The 22,554-nt window shown below is 40.9% G+C and overlaps 1 protein-coding gene across 1 annotated transcript in view; it reads right to left on the bottom strand.

The window, feature by feature from the left end:
• The window catches only part of AGRN (agrin), a 430,880-nt gene that overhangs the window by 68,954 nt on the left and 339,372 nt on the right, over positions 1–22,554 (bottom strand). The window contains exons 14-18 of the mRNA XM_018563524.1: positions 15,575–15,584; positions 11,590–11,687; positions 5,921–6,085; positions 3,769–3,912; positions 921–1,045 (exon numbers count right to left, since the gene is read on the bottom strand). Of these exons, the coding sequence (XP_018419026.1) occupies positions 921–1,045; positions 3,769–3,912; positions 5,921–6,085; positions 11,590–11,687; positions 15,575–15,584 (542 nt within the window). The remainder of the gene's footprint in view (positions 1–920; positions 1,046–3,768; positions 3,913–5,920; positions 6,086–11,589; positions 11,688–15,574; positions 15,585–22,554) is intronic.

The raw sequence follows: 22,554 nt of genomic DNA, 5'->3' as shown, positions 1-22,554 counted from the left end.
AACGTCGGAATGAGAGCAATAATTGTAGGGCTATCAATCACTGATAACACTAAACTGATGAGCGGTAAAAGCTTTTAAAGCGTCACCTATGGTCAATTTTGGGCATGGTAATTTTTTGCGATTTTGCGGGTGCGCGCAATTTTAAAGCATTACATGTTTGGTGTCTATTTACCCAACGTGACCCCGCTTTTTATATTTTACCAAAAATATGGGTAATAAATGGGTGGTGTTACTGGGGGTGTGGCCACTAAAGGGTGTGGCCACTGAGGGGTGTGGTCACTGAGGGGCGCTGTAAAGCTTTCTCGCACAGGGCGCCTAAAGGCCTAAGGCCGGCCCTGCGTGCACAGCCGTATCGGGCAGCTCCCGGGAAGGACAGGTGCTGCGTGTGATTAGTATGCAGCCCCTGTCCTTCTCTATGGAACTACGCAGCCATACGTCGCACTATGCTCACCCGCCTTACACGTCCTTGTGGGTGTCTGTACTCTTACGGTGACAGGATGGATCCTGCTTGCGACTGAGATGGGACACCAGCTCGGATGCACTTGGGGTGAGCCTAGGGCGGCGTATGGCTGCGTAGTCCCATAGAGAAGGACAGGGGCTGCATACTAATCACACACAGCACCTATCCTTCCTGGGAGCTGCCCGATACGGCCAAGCTGTACGTGCCGGCCGTTTCTCGTGTGAATGAGGCCTAAGAGTGTTTATTGGCTTCATTGGACTGACAGGCTCCTAAATCCTAAATTAAATTGTCCACCCCTGCTAACAACAGTGATGACAACTGATGTCTAATTAATTTCTTAGAATTCTGCACCTGCAAGTTAATTATCTATTAAATTATGATCAGCATTTTAATATTGTGATTTGGCCCCAGTCCGATCACGGAATAAGCCAAAGACAATAGATGAAAACATGACTCTTACCTTGGTAAGGTTAGATTCTGCACACAGAGGTGATGGGCACTCGCAATGGGCAATGCCTCCAACCACCACACATGTTGCCCCAAACTGGCACTGGATATCATTACAGGATTTGGGAGCTGATGGATCTAGAAGATGCACAAAACCAGAAAAACATACAATTAGTAACACACAACATCAAATGCCAAAACACAGAAGCGTTTCCATTGCCAACAATTATTTTATTATAAATGTAACGTTTTCAAAAGGATATACAGGACAAAAGAAAACAACAGAACGACCTAGAAAAATGAGTAAACCGAGTCTCTTGGTAGATATACAAGCTAGACAGAGACAGAGCATTTATATTATTTAAAAGAAATAAACATTTTTTTAGTGAATTTGTAATACCGGAGGAATATTTTACTGCTGTCATCTTATAGATACTTGGTTTAAGACCCTAATTGAATAAAAGCTTAATTAACTACACCATGATTTTTAGGGTTCCCATATTATGTCAAGTGTACAAAGACATTTGTGTTTTGCTTCTGACATCAATTTGTACAGCATTTTTCATACATATATACAAAAATAGGAAAAAGGGTTTTTAAGGCACCAAATCACATTAGAGCAGCAGCGTCTGATGTCAGCAGGCTGCACAAGCACCTTTAACCTTTAGAGCCAGTTCACCTATAAAGAGTGCATTCCAGAGCGTTCGGCCTCTGGAACACAACCGGCCGGCTCACTTTGTTTTGGGGCGGGAGGGGGCATGGTGGTGCATTGAAGTCAATGGCCCCACAGCCACTCCCGCCTCCTGTGCCATGCGTTCGGGTGTCGGCACTCGCTCTGCGGGCGAGGGGTGTGACTTCAATGCTGCGCCACGCCCCCTCCCGCCCCAAAATAAAGTGAGCCAGCCAGGTTGCAATCCGGAGGCTGACCGCTCTGGAACGCACTCTTTATGGTGTGAACCGGCCCTTAAAGGCACCCGTGCAGCCTGCTGATGTCAGACACAGCTGCTCTGGTGCGATGGGCAGTTGTGGATGAACGAAAACTAAATGTAAAGGATTGGAAGAAAGTTAAAGCGGATATAGTAAGTGCTAATGATAATTTTATCCTTTGGGGCATATCTGTTGCATTATTACTAGGAATGCACCGTTATATCGGCCGCCAAAACATATCGGCCGCAAATGGCACTTTTGGCATAATGCCGAAAGTGCCATTTTCCTGCCGATACATCGCATCCCTGCTTTCTTTCCTCCCCGCTGGGCGCTGCTCTGTGTCCCAGCTGGGAGGAGAGAAAATGTGACAGTCGGCCGAGCACTGTGAGCGGCCGGCGAAAAAGAAATTGAGGACACAAAGTCCTCAATCTCTTTTTCTGCAGCCTCTGTTCTAAATGAATAGAAAGCACAGAGGCTGCCCATTTATTCAGAAAATATTTTACTATCATCTAGTTTCTGAATGGGGAGGAGCCTCTGTAGTGAGTGCTTCTCCCCATTGAGAAATTAATTAATGAACAGGAAGTGATGTAAATCACATCCTGTTCATTCATAACTGGGGACACAGTTATGAATGTGTCCCCAGTTATTTACAAACACTGGTGTGATCAGCTGATCGCTCCAGTGTTTGTCCTGCACAGAGGACGGGTGCATATCACTGATATGTACCGATCCTCTGCCGCTCGACCACGCACAGGGGGGCTCAGCTTCTCCTCTGGATCCCCCCCTGCTCTCCCGGGCAGAGGCATCGGGGGATCCGAGGAGACGTGAAAGAAGCTCTGCAGCCGCGGGGTGAGGAGCCGCTGTCACAGAACTAAGGCCAAGCGGTGAGGAGAGAGAGAAGCGCCGGCTGTCAGAACCTGGCCGAGCCTCTCTCTCTCTTTCCTCACCACTCGGCCTTAGTTCTGTGACAGCGGCTCCCTCCTCCGCCGCGGGCTGCAGCAGTTCTTACGATCGACTGGTAGATCGTGATCGACCTTATGGGCACCCCTGTTGTAGGATATAGTGGTGCACATCAATACTTTTTTAGGTGGTTTCCGAACATGTTAACACTATTTAAGGTCTGTCAACTAATGCACTTAACAGTAAAAACTGTACACAAACACAGTGCACTAAGCCTTTGCTCACAGACAACCTAATACACTAGAATGTCTCATTTTACCTTTACTAGTATTACTAGCTGCATGGTGCTTAAAGCATCAAGAAAACTGAATTCTGCTAGAGGGGAGAGAAACCATTTTATCACACGGAGGCTAGACATCCAGATGACTACACAGTCTGAGTAATTGTAAAACACTGTCAGATTTAATTTTGCTGTGTTTTTCTGCCTGCTCAAATCTGTTTTCATTCTGCTGTAGTAACCATAGAAGGTAAATCATTATTGATTATGCCATCAACCAATAGCAAATCTATGAACAAGCTTTGCAAGCAAAGCTTCACTTGGCCACATGATTGTGACCCAGAACATCAATATGTTTCTTTCCTGACTCGGTAAGATGTGAGTCTGGTACTCTGGGCAGTGACTTGACTTGTCTGGCAAATGTTCACACATTCGACAAACAATTAAAAAAAAATAATTTTATCAATGGTTCTTCACTATATACTAACTTGACAAAACAACATAGTTAACCATTCACATCCATCTCAATCTCACTACAACACCCCCCCCTTCTAAAGATCACCTGCAGAGGTTACTAGATATTTTGTAACATACAACTGGCTTTAATTATCTCATGTTAACATGAGCCATGGTTGTATATACAGTAAAACGTTTTGTATGGTGCTTCTGAACAAACATTTATGACCAGCAAGTTGAAAGATGGAAGCAGTTGCATGGCTCTTGCTCAGCAACCTACCCAAGATGTCTGGTTTCTTACCCTGCTCACAGCCGTTCAAGCCAGGCTTTTGTCCATCCGGGCACTGGCTGCATTTCAAACCAGAAATACCCGTCTTACAGGAGCAAAGGCCTGTCATCTGCTCACAGTCATCACGCACAGCTCCAACTGGATCACAATTGCATGCTGTAAAAACAAAAGGGTTGATAAAATGTAAATGGTCCCATCGGTATGAGTTAGCAGAAGCAGAATTGAACCACTGAATTATCGTTTGTTTAAATGATCATAGAAAAAGCATAAATGTTGTGATGATCTGAGCCTACGTGTTTAAGCACATATGCCTGATATCAGTCTTATCATGGTGAAATGACAATGGTTAGGGAGATAAGTCAACCAGAGTGTGTCACATGGCCGATCAAGAATCAATCATCTCATATCTCAGGGTACTTTAGGAAGACAATATTAATTCTTCAATCCTCATGAACTTTATTGTGCTTGATAATTTGTATGTGTATCTGGGGGCACAGTATCCTCCACCGCCAGGCATCAAGTACCGTCTGACCCAAGGACAATAGGGGATCCCAAGAGGTCTAGAGATGGTCTATAATATAGTCCCACAGTTATAGTGCATATCTCTCTTTCTCTATCTACATATATCCATATATATATATAAATATATATACACACACACACACACATACATGCATACACACACACACACATTTATGCTGTAGAGTTAGTGTTCCCTCCTTACTGATATACAGAGGTGATTTTTAGCTGCAGCATTTCTCCCTTTTTTTGCCTGCAGGTCTAGTGATTCCCCTCTACCTGGCTCAGCAGTGTCTGTCAAGCTGCCACGCTGACAGGCTCTTGGCTTGGATTACATAACTGACAACTGGCAGCCCGTGGGGCAGACATGACCAACTACACTCTCCTGGACAGTGCGTGGAAGAGCACTCCCAGCTGCATCCTGTCTATTGCACTTCATTGTTTTATTGCAGTGTTTAGAAAAGGAGCAACAGGCTCTGAAAGGACAACTTTGATATGATGTAACAAGGGACCTGCTGGGGTGCTCTAATAGTGATACTGCCGTCATCTAAGTGTTGGTGAGAGACGCCATACAGCCATCCATCAAGCCTCTGCAGCCTGGCTCTTTATTGCGTAATTTAGTCTCATGCCTTCAGCTCTATACGCTTGAATCAATCCTTGCCTCAGGCTTTCACAATCCGGCGGGACTTGTGGATTCAGGACAACTGTTCCAAAATGTTAAGTCTGTGTCTAAAAACTGCTGTCACAGTGAAACCTAAACACAATGTATCTTGCCTATGGAAATGGATCATTAACTATGTAATACGGGTTAGTTGTGCTGTTTTATTATCAAAAGAAAATCATGTACAATCTGAATATTGCAGAGCTTTTCTGAAGTGAAGGTGAGATGCAGAAAGTACTTTTCCTTTACTCAAACAAGATATTCCCATAAATATCTTCAGGTAACCATTAGAAGTACAGGAAGTAGAGAGGTTACACAGCAAAAAAAGTACAATATGGCTTTAATTGTGCAGATAACTCAAGTTTAGCCCAAGGAGCCCTGGAGGCTCTTTACCAACACGGGTAAATTGACACTTTGTCATAGAGCACAAGAATCACTCTTGCAAAAAAAAAATGTAAGAAGTCCCTTTTGGCTTTGGCTTACAAACTTAGCCTCGGTCAAAATGTTTTGATTTAGGATAGGATGGAGAAGAATTTGAACTTGTTAGTTTTTCACTACTTTCATTACTCTCTTTGACCCCCCATTAGGATGAGTTCCACACTTTTTTCTTTACCTTGACACCAGGAAGGTAAGGTAGATACACATCCAATAATGGATCCCTTCAATTTTCTGCTTAAAACTGTGTTTTTATTGCTCTATCTGTCCCCATTACAGAGATTTCCCAGTGACAGCCTTTTTGATTATAGGAAAGAGGGGACATCTCTCCAATGGGGGTGATAAAAACTGTACAAAGGTTCTAATCCTCCTCCACTCTATCTGAACCCAATTTTAACTGGTAAGTTGGATTTTAAGCACAAAAACTATCATAACATTTAAGCCTCAATATATATGTGAAAAGCAATGAACTGCAACAGCAACCAGAAATCCTTCATTAGTCTAGCTGCTCTTGCCTTTTCAGTTGAATATCTTAAGTAAAACACTCACGGGTACAGCCGCTCTTCTTGTCAGTTACGATACCCCGGAAGTTCCAAAAACCAGGCTCACATCGGTCACACTTCAATCCCCCTACTCCAGGTTTACAAGAACACTGGCCAGTGGTGGGATCGCAAGAACCCCCGTAGGAGCCATGTTGGTTACATTGGCAGCTGCCTGTACGAAGCAAAATGAAACAGTGTTATTGACTGATAAGGCAATCCTGTCATTTTAATTATCTGTTTTACTGCCAAATGGAATATCCAGCTGGCAGCGAAAGGTAAGAGGACACAGAAAGTTATGCTCTATGTAGAGAGACATTAAATGTTTTAAGTAGCTCCATATGGCCTATTCTGCCACTAGCCTTTCACAGAGTGTTGCTTGTTGAGGGACAGTGACAAGAGGTCACGGCTCCCTCCAGTGTAAAGGTTCTTATGACAGGATTTCTCATGCTGTGTTGTTTAACCTTGTGGAAATCTATTGTCTTCTCACTGCACAAGAAATTAAACTCTGATTTTATAGCTCTTTCAACAATTGTAGACAAGTACAGATGTCATGGCTGTTTTATCAACACTTAGTTGTATTAAAAGAGGAGACTATTGCATGTTTACCGACCACCCTTATAAAACTTAAGAGCTGTATAAGTCTAAAAAGAAAGATATTGTTATAAAAATGAATAGCTAGTGAGATCATAAAATATAAACAATTAAGCTTTTACCTACTTACCTTGTAATAGCAGAGCCCAGTGCCTGACACCCTTTCAAGCAAACATGTGCTTTGCCTATGCAAAGCATAGGAACAGGTTCACTTTAATAACCCCTTCCCAGCAGAACATGCTCAAGAGCAAAGAAAGTACCCAGTACTTTCAGGTATGGAGGACCAAGTGACAGGACTGCTGCTTGGTAATTGGCCCAGTGTTGTCACATTTTGGCAAGGAGAGAATCCTCAGACCTGTGTAAGCTATGACTTGAGAATCTAAGAGCTCCTGATGGCTGAACACTGTTCTGGGGGAACAAAGGAAAGGCATGTACAACTGGGGAGGAGGGCATTAAATGAGATAAAGCTATTTTAGAAATCAGCAGTGTTTAGTGGAGCTGCTCAATAGAGATGGAAACGCCAATGCCTGCCCTTTCCACCCAAAACTCCATATAAGTTTGACCAGACCTATACATGACCCTCCAATATTTGCCACCCATCTCTTTTGGGACCAGCAAAAAAAAAAAAGAAAATCTGCAAAACTGTTCGGAAGTGTGGTGATAACAGGAAGCTGTAATTTTCATATTTTTGCATATTTGGTATTTATATTTTGCAAATCGACTTGTAGGTGCAACCTCTCGTGACTGTATACAAACAAAAAAATCTAACCAGTTAAAGAAAGACAACTGAAAGAAAACCTTTTTACCAGTTAACACAGCTGCAAATTTTACTAGGTTCCAGATTGTGCGCTAAATGATCTGCAAAAGGTTTTGTTCCGCGACACACTCACTTTCAGTTAATTAGTATGGGACACGGGGGGGGTCCAAAGCTTTGTAGTGAGGCAGAAGGGCAACGGAACAGTCATTTCTAGACAGGAAGTATAGTATCGGTACATAATGAGCAATATGACTGCCCATATGTATATGCGTAATTAAAATCTAGAAGCATGACCTTTTTAATGCTCGTTTATCTAAACCAAGAAATAGAAGTAAACAGATTTCTTTAAACTATCAAGCAGGTGACAAGAAGCTAGGAATTGCACAAGGATAATAAGCTGGGCCTCCACCCGCTGTTTACGTTTAGCTAATCTGGTTATTTATCACTGTGCGGAGTACGGCCAAAGAACAAATATTTTCCTAAGAGCGGACAATGTGCCAGCCATGCCGTGAAATGTCACCTCCTACAAGCAAAACTATGACTTATTTAACTGTTGTGCCTTCCGAGTCTGTCGAGCACCGATGGCCGGATCAGTTAGTTCCTCTACGGAAAGGGTTAATGAGTCAAAGCGTACGCTGACGACACAGCAAGCAATATGTCACTGTATTTTTCTGCATTCGAACCACTGCTATTAATAACAGCGCACGGTAACACAGCAGGTGACAACACAGGTCCTGGAACAGCTGGCATAGCCAGCACTGACACAGCAGAGCATCCAAACCAGAAAGAAATGGGGCAACAAGGACAGCAGCTGTCTAATGACAGTCTAACAGGTGCTAGGTAGACAGGCTGACATATAAAAGAGGTTTGTGACCAGGAGAGATTTCTTCGTTTTCTATTGACTTCCCTTTGGAAGGAACACATATCAACAGATAATGTTAGCTGGCAAGTCCATCTGTGACTTCAGCACAATGACAAATCAGCCCACTCAAGTGGGGGAGTGACTGTACCAGTGCTATTTAAAAGTCGCCCTTAAAAAGAACAATTAAGTGACGTTTGTAAAGAGAGCGTCAACACTGTTAATATTCCTTTTAAAGTTTACATTTTTGAACAAAGCTATTTTTATATAATAAAGATCAATGGTTTTTTTTGTTTCGCTTTGCCAAATGTACAATGGTAATACACGGAAATAAGAAAGAAAGCAGAAAAAGTTCTACTATTAATCATTTCTAACCCTAAATTTTCCAAATTCATTTAGCTTATGTTTCCTATGTGTTGCCATAATGCACTGCTTCTGTACCCATCCTATGGGTACAGGCTCAGTGACAGTCAACAGACATGTCTTGCTATACCAGAAAAATAAAGGGCGATTGTAGTCACATTGTTACAGACCTGAAGACAAAAGGTAATTAATAAAAATTTCTACCAAATGCAAAAGGTGACAACTGAATAAAACAAGGTGAAAAAATTTAGTCATACATTACATTTTTGAAATACAAATGTTCATATATCCCTGTAGTAAGATCTAATGTATTTATCCATGAAAAAATAAAGCTCAACTGAACATTCAGTTTGAATCGAAATATGTTTTAGGTGCATCAAAACAAATGTTTTCAAAGTCTTACAGTCTTGTTTTCCGCCACAATTCGCCAGTTCAATTCAATTTCAATTCACTCTTGCCCTTTGTTAGAAACAGTGGACTCTCTGCGGAGGCCTGACACACTCCCTGCTGAGTTAGAAATAGGTATCTCCAATCAGCAGTGATCAGGAGACTTGCCGATTACAAGGCTATAGGTATGACAGCATGCGGCATGCCAAAAGTCTGTGCTTCTACACAGCCTGGCAAGGGAAAGGTTTCACAAACCAAACCACAAGACTTTGAACACCTTTTGTTGTGATGCCTCTGGAATCTATTACGTGGATTTAAACTGAAATTCCTATTGGGCTTTTTAAATCTGTGGTTTTCCATTAAAACTGTACAAACTCTTGATGTATCTATATTGCCAAGTGGAAAGTGTTGGAAATATGCATTTTACTACAAGGGCAATCCTTATGCAAACACTCTTTGAACAGCAGTGAACATCTATAGACATTTCCTCTTAATAAAGTGCAAATATGAACCATTTCATTGGAAATGACATACCTAAAAAAACCTGTACAAACATTTCATTATCCTCATTTTATTTTTAAACTGGAAGAGCAGTATAACTCTCCCAGACAACATGTAAAGTTAAAAAATTTCCCACTGTGTATACTAGGGGAAGCACAGTGGCTCAGTAGATAGCACTTATGCCTTGCAGTACCAGTTTGAATCCTGGCCAGGTTACTACCTACATGGAGTTTGTATGTTCTCCCTGTGCTTGTGCGGGTTTTCTTCAGGCTCTTTTGATAAACATTTTTTTTTTAAATTGCACTTATTCTTTAGGCCCCTTTAAGGTGACGTCAAGGCTCCCTCACTCCCTGTGCACAGATGAATACTATTTAGGAATAAACTATGAACATATGAGGAATGTTTAATAACATGAAAATTGACAGTTTGGGAGGAACATAGAAGGACATTGTAAAGGCTTAGCCCTCCTGCTCATCCTCCCCAGCCCTGCCTTATGGGCCAGCTCAGTGACACACCCTGGGGGACTGACAAAAAGCTGCTGCAATGGCAGCTGTGAAGCTTGTCGTGTCATCCTGAGAAGGCTCCTCATAACATCCACAGAACGCTTTTTGTGCCCTTAAAAGGAGAAGCGCATTACCATCAAGATCCAACCATCTGTCTTACTTTGAGACAGCCACTCAGATCCATCTTCTGTTGCATTGAACTGGACTCTGTTAGAACTTACAAAATCCAGGACTGTTCAAACATCTTAATTGTATTTCCTTTTTATTTTAGCTGCTGCTTCTTTTCTTGTATTAAAGGACGATCTTAGAAATCGTAAATCTTATCTCTATGCTTTAAATAAGAACTTAAAGTATCCTTGTCCCTGTGAAGAGTGCTACAGTATAGTAACCCTGTCATATTCCGGTCTAAGGAGACAGTGGTATCATAGGCTTTGTTTAAATGTTTGAATTGTCACAGCATTTGCTGAGAATGGTGTGTGTTTCCATTAAAACATGTGGTGGCAGCTACTGCTTTGTGTGTAAAGGGTTAACTGTGGTGTTAACCAATTCTAGTGATGCTTGCTCTAAGCCTGCTGGCCTGAGATTGTTGTCCCACAAGCTGGGAAATCTCTGTGCAGGGTGAGGCTGGGAGTGGTATCGCCATGCCCTCGTGACAGCTCAGTTGGTTCGGAACTGCGTATAGTCATGTGTTATTGATGTACAGTGGGGTCAGACCAGCGCATCTATCACAATCAGAACCCAGTAAGTATTCATCTGAGCACAGGGAGCGAGCAGTGACATCACCTTAAGGATAAGTGCACTTTGTTTGAAAGATGCTGGTAGGTTAATTGGCTCCTGTCTACTGGCCCTAGTGCATGTGAAATAGGGACTTTGGGCTTGTATACTCCATGAGGACAGGAACTGATGTGAATTAATAGAATGTAAAGCACTATATAAATACCTGTTAAAAAAAAAAGTGACAAGTCTGTACAGACCTGTACAGGAAAGAAGTTAGATAATAAACACATACACAACATGTATTATTTCACTTTGCAGTGTTAAAATAGCAAACTTTCCAAAACGCTACAAAGTTGTACTTTCAAGAATAATTTCACTTTTAGAAGACCTTAACTTTAATAAATGCAAGTAAATAAAACCTTTTTCCTTGTCCCTTTCCCCTACAGTTTTCTGAAACCTGTACAAAACCATTTAGTCTTGTTGGCTGAGATTCCATTTTGCTTCTAAAAGCTTACTAAGGATAAGGTTGTTTGCATACACAGGGCTCAGTGAACAATGAATTAAATGAACAGAGGCATACTCTGCAGTACAGTAGATGTACCTGCTCTCTAGCATGTGACATGGAGCAGTAGACTCATACAAGTCAATGTGAATGCCTTTTTATTGTAACATGGAAAAACTGCAGTCTTTCTTCCTCTCCTATCCAGAACACAATTCTTTGTGTACATACTTTGCAAATGTCGGTAAAGGCATGTGTTGTGCAGAAATCATATGTTTTCGGATTGCCAGGACTAAATTAACCAGGGCATGTATGAGGAGAAACACAACAGATATCCCTTAATTTTATTACAAAGATGCGCTTACTGTGCTGCTCGGCACTGCAGTAGAGCATGCTAATAGAATGTGTAAATGTATAGCTGATAGGAAAAAATCCATTAACAATGGTTCTTTGAACGCATGTCCTATATTGAAGAGTGAACAACACAAGAGCATCTTACTTGGGCATCCAGCCAGACCCACGCCAAGGGCAGCAGTGACATTGTCGGGACAACATCCATACACCGCATGACTGCAATGTGGGACCACAGGAGGAGAGCTGGTGGAAGCAGCTGTCAAGAAAAAAAAAATGGTATAAGGGCATTGAGGTTGAAAGCACCACAGGAGTTGCATTTCCTTGCAGTAATCCTCTCTCAAGGCTCATTTCACTCTCCGTGGCAGATCGATGTGACAGAACTCAGAATACTTGGCATAACACATGGCAATGTAAAAGCATAGTACACAAAGCACATTTTTCACATTAAAATGATGGAACAGCTACAATTTCACTAAATCAAAAATGCCCTTCGAGATACCAAGGTACTCAACTGTTACAGGGGAAGGAGAAATTTGACTTAACAGAAAGTGGAAACCAGAGACAAATATACTGTATATATTATAGGAGTTGAGACTGAAAACACATAGCAAACTATTCAGTAAAACTGTGATTTGGATTTATTGTAAAGATTACTAGCTCTGTCAAGGCAGTCATTCTTTGAAATGAACCAACAGGAAACAAAATAACACATTGGTTGCTAACTCAAGTTGAATTGCAGATTTAGAAAATTAATAAAATCAATAATATTCAATGAAAAACCTTTGACAAACTTGTGCGTTTAATGAAAAATGCATAAGCAGAGCTTGCCATCAATGAAAACCTCATGGTAAAATTATCAACAGATCTAGAGATATGGCCAACTCGATTTCTATGGACATCTTGATCAAATGTAAAATAGATCAGAGCCTCAGCCAACTCAACCCCTGAGCCTATCTACTGGTCAGCAACGCTGCCCATCATATTTGTCCACCATTAGAAAAGTAAAAGGGGAGGGTCCAATCTTGGCTTTGACAGGAAAAAATGAGATTTCATGTATAAATGTAGCTGCTTTTTATCTTTGGGGATACTGATGATTTTAACATGTAGAAGGTAATCTCGGCTTCTGCATTTTTTTTTCATCTTTCACTTGGCATTGGCTAGGTTTGTGAAAGGGTTACTTTAACAATGGTTAAGAAGATATAATCAATGTCCTGTAAGCTTGTGATTAGGGATGCACAGATACTTTTCGAGTACCATTGCAGATACTTGGCATTTTCACGAGAACTACCAGGGTTGCAGCGGTTGCAGCTGGGACCTGGCTCTGGTGCTCCACCACTGTCCTTAAATCATTGCTCTGTATTGTTTTAGAAAAACTGTCACATGACAATAAACAAAAATGTATTGCCGCCCCGTCGTGATTGGACGGCGGCGGACCGTAGTGTGCGGCCGCCGGACACCTTACACCGGCGCCCGCAACTTCCCCACAAGGTCACCGCTGCCACCCCTCTGCGCTCTGCCGCCCCGAGGCCGGGCCTCGGTGGCCTTGTGGGAAATCCGGGCCTGTTGGTATCTGTGCAACCCTACTTGTGATCATTTAACTTACTAAGATATACATAGATATACGTAGGCCATTTCATGTCACATTGCCATTTTATGTCACTCAGTGATCACTGTACAACATCCACTGGATGTTGATACAGTTTGGAAAGTCAGCTTGACTGCTGGCCCTTTGTATTCATTGGAACTGACCACACTTGTTCATAGCATAGTCTGGTTATGATCTAGGTACAACTGTTTGTGGTATGCTAGGTTCCAAATCTTCTGAGCATTAAAATAAATAAATGCTTGAAGGGCCAGTATGAAAATAGCTCTGGATAATTAAAGGAAAATTACCTGTGTTTGTGTAGTTATATTTAAGTTTGGTTTTTTTCCCCAATACAAGCTGCTGCTGCCCACTTTCTATCCATTTCTGTCCAAATGAAACCTCTGTATGACCTAAGGAAAGGTGTTTGGCCTTCCTCTGACTTATTTAGCTGTACATTTTGAATACCAGATCTAATTACAGCCTTACAACAAGGTCGTAAAATAACTCCATGAGGTGCAGAACTGCACCACCTGCTAGCTAAAGATAAAACATTTAATACTCACCTCACATAAAATAAAACATTAGTACAAATCCTAATTTAAAGAATATATGCAAAAAAACACTATATATTTCCTTCAATCTAAATGGAAAAAATACATACACTGCCATTGTTTACCATCTTCTACTGATCATCTAAAGAGGACCAGTCACAGCTGTTTTGTATCATGGCTAAGTATTGCTTCTTTGGCTCCCTGAGTGTCCAGCCATGGGCATTGCGCTGACTGTACAAACACACTGCATTGGATATTCTTATGCAAGCAACACAGTGTGAACAAGACCTTAGGGAAAGAATACCTCTTGCCCATTTAGCAGCCATTTTGAGGGTTCCTTTTCCTGAGACCAGAGCCTTTTAAGCAACATGCAGCAAAGTGCTAATAGTCTTGTCACTTGATCCTTGGGAATGGATGAACGCATTATTCTATTCACACTAAAATGTGACAAATACTTTCCAATATGGCAAATTTAATGTTCAAGGTGCCACACATGGTGAACAATTCACTCCATAGGATAGGATAACACAAACAGCTGTTGAGTTTCTAAAATTAGCGCATACTATATTAATTAGCTTGCATGTACTGTATATATAATGAGAGTGCATGGTTAAATAAAAGAAGTTCAAAATAAAATAGAATATTGACTACTATAAATGAGTGAACTGCATTCAGCGTTATGTCTTCCTGGAGATGTTCTGTTTCTCATTTGCATAAGCACAAAGACTTGGTAGGAGGCTAAAATCGTTAAGGAAAAAGGTTGATTTATTATAAAGACCAACAACATCTGCATGTTAAACATCAATACAGCCAAATTTAATCTCGCCTCTTGCAGATATACTGTACTATGAAAATGGAGGAAAATCACAATGCAGGTCATGTCAGCCAGAAAAGAGATTTGTTTGCAGGCTGTGGACAACAAATAGACTTTCTCTCTCATCACTTTGAAAGTATGCCACCATTATTCCCCCCTCTGTTATAAATGCAGCAAGCAATGTTCTAAATGCCACAGTTTTATAAACATGCGTTAAAGTGAATGACCCAGAAAACAACACACACCAAGCCCTTCCACATCACTGGTACCGGAGAGTTTCTAGTAAACCAAATGCAGAAAAGAGGTATGCTAAGCCTTGTCTTTGTGCTGCATCACATCAAAGTGATGTGAAGGCAACATCTGAGAGTGTGCGATGCTGAAGTCTCAGTCATTCTGATGCATCTACCACCAGACAAGATTACAGGATGGATGGCGCACACACACTGGGTTCTACTTCACAGCTGGGCTTATGCAACAATATGAATATTTGATCTTATATTATTAGAACTGTGTAACTATCATTATTAAAGATTTACACTTGACCTTTATTTAGGTTTTGTTATTTTTCTGACTTTTCAGTTTGAGATCCCAATGGTCTTATTATTCACATATTGTACTATGTTTATTAGCCTGAAAAAGGGGATGCAGGTCCCCGAAAAAGTTTAAAAATACACAATGTCCCAGTGCTTCTAAGTTGTTGGTGTATTTGTGATTGACCCACATTGTAGGTTTGATCACAACACACAATAAACTGATTGTTAGTTTACTTTCAGAGTCGGGGGTCATTCGAAGTCTAACAGTTGCTGTCCTGTTCACTGCATGACCTTGCACCTCAGAGTATGTAACACTGACAAATTACAGAGCCCTAAAATAAAATTGCATTCCGTTATAACTGTATGTAACACATATGACAGAATTCAGTTTATCAATTCCTTTTTTTTCACATAATTGTATTAATAAAAAACACAAAAAACACTTTCAAGCAGTCCTGGCAGTGTTAATAGATTGTACCAACCCAACCCGTCATTGTCGCTTTTGACAGGACAGCTTGGTCTGCATTTAAATGTGAAGAAATATAAAAAAAGGAAAGTTAAACATAAGGATTTAAAAAAAAAGGATCAATATCCTGAATACTATAATTGTTTTTATTAACTGCGTAGAGTCAACAAATACATTTCACAATAATGGTCCTTTAACAATAGCACACCCCCTTCTCTTTACCTTCTTTTGCATCTCAACAACCAATGCAGGTACTCTCTAATGCTTGATTTTAAAAAGCAGTTGGGGTGCAAGGGTTCATAGACATGCATATTACTACCTGCAAAGGAATTTTGTGTTGTGATCAGAGTACCCCTGCTAGAATCATAGTCATGTTCTGCATTCCCTGTGCCCTGTATGCAGACTATGCATTTGAGCAACACAGGCTAGTCATAACAAACTGATGTTTGTAACTGGACAAAAAAGAAGAAGCACAACATTAATGAAATCCTCCCTGGAGTATATCCTCCTGTAAGCAATAGTGCTGCTTATCTCATGCAGCCTCTAGGCAGCCACTTCTTATTTACATGTATGCATCAATGGCTGGATCAGCTCCTGGATGGTGACAACACAGGAGCCCGAGCATTGGCATAGCAGCTTGTATTCTCAACCTGGGTGCATGTAACAGAGGGACAATGCAGGAGCATAACTGTTAGACAAAGAAAGAGAGTTGTCACCCTTTAAGTGTGTGTGCCTGAACGGAGACATTTATGGCAGAATTACCAAGAGTTATTTCAATAAAAGCTCAAAACGAAAAAAATATTGAAAGTGACTTTTGAAATGTCATCAAAGCAACAGGTCTGAGATTGAGCTATGAAACACCTGGAATGCCACATTCATTGTAAGCAATGCTAACATCATATGACTGGAGACTTGTGTAGAGCAGCTCACATACTATTGGCAGGTGTCTTAGGGAATTTATACTCAAGCCTCTGGATATTTATTGCAGCACAGAGCTCTCGAAGATTGATGGCGTCTCCCTAACATTATTCTATCCAGCTCGTTTCTGTGAGAGAGTGTGACAGTGAGTATATGCAGCTAAATGATATAGCTCTAGGGTAGAATCCTTGCTCAAGCAGCCTTAGAAAGCCATATGGAGAGCCTTGTATACATGTATTGATAGACTTTCATTTGTAGTTCACCACTCTTCCTGGCAGTAATTCTGTAGTAATATACTGTACTAGCCATTTTCTATAAATTCTATGCAGCTCTAGTATGGTATGCATATGTAAGAAAGTTGTGATTGGCTAGAGCCTGCCAAAGTTGACCCTCCGTGTGCCACCCCAATGGGGCATATAATATGTTATTAGCATTATTAGTATATCAGAATTTATATAGATTGTTTCCCTATACCATTTTCTATAGTCATTCTATATTTAGTTCCTATGTTGCCATCTAGTGGCCTTTTGTGGTAGTGTATGTATTTTTCAATGTTGCCTTCCTTGATATCTCTGAGGTCGATGACACATTTCCTCTTATGTAAGCCCCACCCTTCTTCCTGAGTGCAGTGCTTCCTGTGTCATGGCCACAGCTAACAGGCCACATGTAACTAGGACACATGTACTCTACATAGTACGCTAGAAAAGGCATAATTTTTTGACCGCAATAATACTGAAAACCATCCATCTGCTGTATCCTGTTGTTTGATGTGCAGAATAAAGCAATCTTTCTGGATGAAACGGTATTGGTGAGTTCAGCTATCTGACAAGGATTGTCCGCAGTGATTATATCTGCTTATACAGGCCCGGCATAGAGGTCTCACAAGGGATAAATCGCTATCACAACAATCGGAGTCAGAATACTCCTTCCAATCCAATGTTTGTGTGCATGAAGTTTAAAGACCATCTCCAGGCAAGTGTTTGTAACTGGACAAAAAAGAAGAAGCACAACATTAATGAAATCCTCCCTGGAGTATATCCTCCTGTAAGCAATAGTGCTGCTTATCTCATGCAGCCTCTAGGCAGCCACTTCTTATTTACATGTATGCATCAATGGCTGGATCAGCTCCTGGATGGTGACAACACAGGAGCCCGAGCATTGGCATAGCAGCTTGTATTCTCAACCTGGGTGCATGTAACAGAGGGACAATGCAGGAGCATAACTGTTAGACAAAGAAAGAGAGTTGTCACCCTTTAAGTGTGTGTGCCTGAACGGAGACATTTATGGCAGAATTACCAAGAGTTATTTCAATAAAAGCTCAAAACGAAAAAAATATTGAAAGTGACTTTTGAAATGTCATCAAAGCAACAGGTCTGAGATTGAGCTATGAAACACCTGGAATGCCACATTCATTGTAAGCAATGCTAACATCATATGACTGGAGACTTGTGTAGAGCAGCTCACATACTATTGGCAGGTGTCTTAGGGAATTTATACTCAAGCCTCTGGATATTTATTGCAGCACAGAGCTCTCGAAGATTGATGGCGTCTCCCTAACATTATTCTATCCAGCTCGTTTCTGTGAGAGAGTGTGACAGTGAGTATATGCAGCTAAATGATATAGCTCTAGGGTAGAATCCTTGCTCAAGCAGCCTTAGAAAGCCATATGGAGAGCCTTGTATACATGTATTGATAGACTTTCATTTGTAGTTCACCACTCTTCCTGGCAGTAATTCTGTAGTAATATACTGTACTAGCCATTTTCTATAAATTCTAGGCAGCTCTAGTATGGTATGCATATGTAAGAAAGTTGTGATTGGCTAGAGCCTGCCAAAGTTGACCCTCCGTGTGCCACCCCAATGGGGCATATAATATGTTATTAGCATTATTAGTATATCAGAATTTATATAGATTGTTTCCCTATACCATTTTCTATAGTCATTCTATATTTAGTTCCTATGTTGCCATCTAGTGGCCTTTTGTGGTAGTGTATGTATTTTTCAATGTTGCCTTCCTTGATATCTCTGAGGTCGATGACACATTTCCTCTTATGTAAGCCCCACCCTTCTTCCTGAGTGCAGTGCTTCCTGTGTCATGGCCACAGCTAACAGGCCACATGTAACTAGGACACATGTACTCTACATAGTACGCTAGAAAAGGCATAATTTTTTGACCGCAATAATACTGAAAACCATCCATCTGCTGTATCCTGTTGTTTGATGTGCAGAATAAAGCAATCTTTCTGGATGAAACGGTATTGGTGAGTTCAGCTATCTGACAAGGATTGTCCGCAGTGATTATATCTGCTTATACAGGCCCGGCATAGAGGTCTCACAAGGGATAAATCGCTATCACAACAATCGGAGTCAGAATACTCCTTCCAATCCAATGTTTGTGTGCATGAAGTTTAAAGACCATCTCCAGGCAAGTCTTTTTTTTTGGTTGGGGTGTAACTCTTTGCCCACCCCTCTAAAGAACCCTTGTTTTTTTTCTTTCATAACTTAATCCTCAACTTTTTCTGTGAAATCTGGGTAATGTCATAGTCCAGTGCCCTGATCTTCGACTTCTAGCAGCAAAGGTAGGAGGAGTCTACAGTGCACGCTACATGACATTGGCGCACTTTGCAGCACTAGAGGGGACAGTCATTCTGCACACAATTAGCCAGTTGTGGTGAATGGTTTCCTCATCAGGAAATGCTGCGGCTACAACAGTTAGTAGGCGGAATTTCCAGAAAAAGAAGCCAGTAACTGCAAGTGCCCGAACAACAAAGCTGAGGAGCTTGCTTAAAGGAGAACTATGGGGTTCTATCTTTTCTTTATTAATGCATTCCTTAGGCTAAATAAGTAAATGATGTAATTTACTCTAATTAGCCAAAATGCACAATAAGGCTGTAAAACCTCATTTAAGGTGGTGGGCGGGGCTAAGCGCCGCAATGAGGAGACATCCCGACGTGTCTGACGGGATACTACCCACTGATCTTCCTCACTGTGACTATGAGCTGGCATTTCACAGCTGTGCACGATGAGAGGAAGCGCGGCCACAGCAATGAGATGAGTTGAAAAAAAAGCCGTGGGCGGGCTGGATCAAATGTTAACGCCCCCTAAGAGAAACGGAGCTTGGAGCTGGGTTGAAGACGGCCATTTACTACAGGTTTTGAGGGTTTTATCTGTGATGTGCTGCGACTTTAGAAAAAAGGAACGATGCTACTACAATCAAGGTAAGGGGTATTTTTATTTGCCCTTAAGTCATAGCTCTCCTTTAATTTTTTTTCCTGCCAGGTAAATAACTTAAGTTCCTAGGGCTTTGTGCTTGTGTCGATGGCATCAGTTTGATTTCAGTTTGAGATGCTTCTAAATCATTCAGCTGACCTCCTTCTGACCTGCTTCTGGACTAGTATAGGAATGCAGAACCCACTTGATGAAGTGAAACTTCAGGCAGAGACAGTGGGATAAATGTTTTAACAAATGATAACCCCTTATTATTTTTTACTAAAGTGTGATTCGTTTTACGACATGCTTCCTTGGGTATCAGTGAAGTCTCCCCTGTAAATGGTACCACTCACTCCCTGGGTGTCACCTAATTTCCAGCTCCTGAGCCATTGTTGGAGTCTCCAGTAAAAAGAAAAGCAAGAAAAGAAGAGTGTACCTGGGCATGTTATGGGCCCTATTATTACTTCTCATTATACGAAAGCCCTAACTTAAAACAGCCATTCTTGACTCTCATGCACCTCTCTAACGTTAATTTATAATTAAAAGACATGGGTGGTTGGCTGAATTATTGGCTATTTAAACTGACCTACCTTTTAGTATGTTGGAAGGGCTAGCGGTACAAGGACAAATAGGATTCCTATTGCAGCAAATTTACAATAATGTGTATTAGAACGCTATCAAATTCTGTATGTGTTCTAACATATTTAGCATACTGCACCAGGCACATTTAAAAAAATAAAAGGCTTTTAGTTAAAAAAGTTATGATTTTTCTTGTACAAAATGAATTCCCCGTTCTGTAGTAAAAAGTGTTTCCATTAACAAGAGCAGCTCGGCAGGCGCCAGAGGTTATAACTGGCTGATAACTTTGACCTAGAAAATTATTGGCACACAGTTACCAATTGACTGAAAACACATCATAAATTTTAATGAGTCAATCTCATCCAAACTGTACATATTAAAGATCTATAAAGAAGACATTATGCTAATTCAACTTGGTTTAATAAGACAATTGCCAATGGGCAAAATTAGGGGTGTTTAGGTAAAATCTAATGGCATTGTCTTTGCTGGCTATAGACAGGCAGATGTCACCCTAAAACTGTGACTAGGGGTTTTACATGTGCTTTCTCTATAATGCCAGATCTGCTATTGTTTTTTCTGCAACTTGTCCAAAACACACATGATAAACACTATTCTTTCAGACTGGATCCTAGGGTTTTGCTGCACTTTGCAAAAATTTTTTTTATCTTGCTGTTTATAGAAAAACGCAGTTTGTGTGGGTATTTCAAGGGTGTAAAATGTGTTAGGGTGTATTTACATTTTTCAATTAATATTTGATAGATGTGTAAAAAAAATATAAGCTTTATGTAAATGTTCCTAATTGGTGCTTATGTTTTAAAAAACCTTCTTTCTACTGTATGTATACAGTATAATACCAATTATCTGGCATTCAAGCAACCAGAACTCTCAAGCAAGCAGAAAAAAAAAATCGAGAACATAATAGGCCCTAAATATTTATATTATTTTTTGCCAGTGCTTTGCTAATAGAATTCTCAGTTTACATCTTGCTGCGGCCGAAGGCTAGATTCCTCAGTTGACAGGTGAATGTAAACAACAGGCAGTGGGCGTTTACAATAGCCAGCCTACTATTGGCTATGGCAACTTGAAATAGCCAATAGCAGAATTTAACCAGCAGATAGGGCAGGGGTTGTTGCTTGAGAGTTTCTGGTTGCTTGAGAGTTACCCAATGGGTACTGAATAACTGGGAGTTTACGGTATTTTAAAATGCTATGTATACATTTAGGCAGCCATATGTGTTGATTACAGATAAAGGCTCTGGTTTCGGCTCTGAAGCGTTTTACAATGGTTGCCTTACTGCTCCTTCTCACAATACAGTCACTAAAGTCTATGAAGTCACTGGATTCACTGAAGCCCATGCATCTGATATGTGGATGATATTTCAACATTTGTTGAGAAGGGAGACTGATTGCGGTAGCTAGCCTACCCTGCCTCTACATTTATTAGCTGAAGAAATGAGCATGAACAATGTGAAAATCAAAGCACAAATTAGTTTAGGGTAAACATGGGAATTATAACTCAAAATATGTACTTACTGGAACTCCACTTTACTTTTCTTTAACTGGAATGGTGGTCTAAACATTCAGCAATCCTTCTGCTTTCTGCCTAGACTTTTTGCTGCTTACAATCCGCACAAGTGTCAGGCACGAGAAGTCGCCTGCTGGGAATTCTCTGACAAAGGCCATACAGGAGATTTTGGAGAAGAACGACATGGGATTTTTAGATCACAGAACTGCTGGACTTGGGGAAAGAGGCAAGTCATCCACACAGCTCTGAATTCGGAAGTTCCTATTTAACGTTTTTTTCTGGCATTTTTGTTCTAACTGTATATATATATATATATATACACACACACACATATACACACACAAACACACAGTAGAAATTTGGAGTATCTTTTTTTTCTTTTTTTTAATAAAGGATACACATATCCCTCTGGTCCAACCGCCCTACTGTTTACAGAGCATATACCCTTAACCCTGTAATTCTGATACTGTCCTGCCTCCTGCTGATGTCTGGGCTACAATTTAAAAGCCTCACATACTGGTAATGCCTGTCCAATTAAACTCACTCCTTTTTATTTCTTTATAGTTCCAACTACTCCTCCTCATATTATGATTTGTAATTGATGTGTGCTAGGAAATGCATTAAAACACCTTTCCCTCGGAGAAAATGCTGCTTTCTGCCCTCACAGTGGTGGACTATGCAGACATTGCTGAGTAATGGCCACGCCCCTCAGCACAAGTGTCCTCATACAGACTTGTATTGCAGAGAATCGAAGGGGGCGTGTCTGTTATATTACAGGGTGCACTAATTCTGGTGCCTACCGAATCATATTTAGACACCTCGCGCAGCTGCTGTAGCAGCAAAGTGGAGGTAAGACTTTAAAAATGGACATTGAACAATGTCTGTCTGACTGCATAGCTATTTCTTTGACCTCATCTGGGCTAAAAGGAGG

This window comes from Nanorana parkeri, unplaced genomic scaffold (assembly GCF_000935625.1).
Source record: "Nanorana parkeri isolate BGI_ZX_2015 unplaced genomic scaffold, ASM93562v1 scaffold671, whole genome shotgun sequence".
Taxonomy (NCBI): Eukaryota; Metazoa; Chordata; class Amphibia; order Anura; family Dicroglossidae; genus Nanorana; species Nanorana parkeri.
This window is presented reverse-complemented; position numbering and strand designations above follow the sequence as displayed.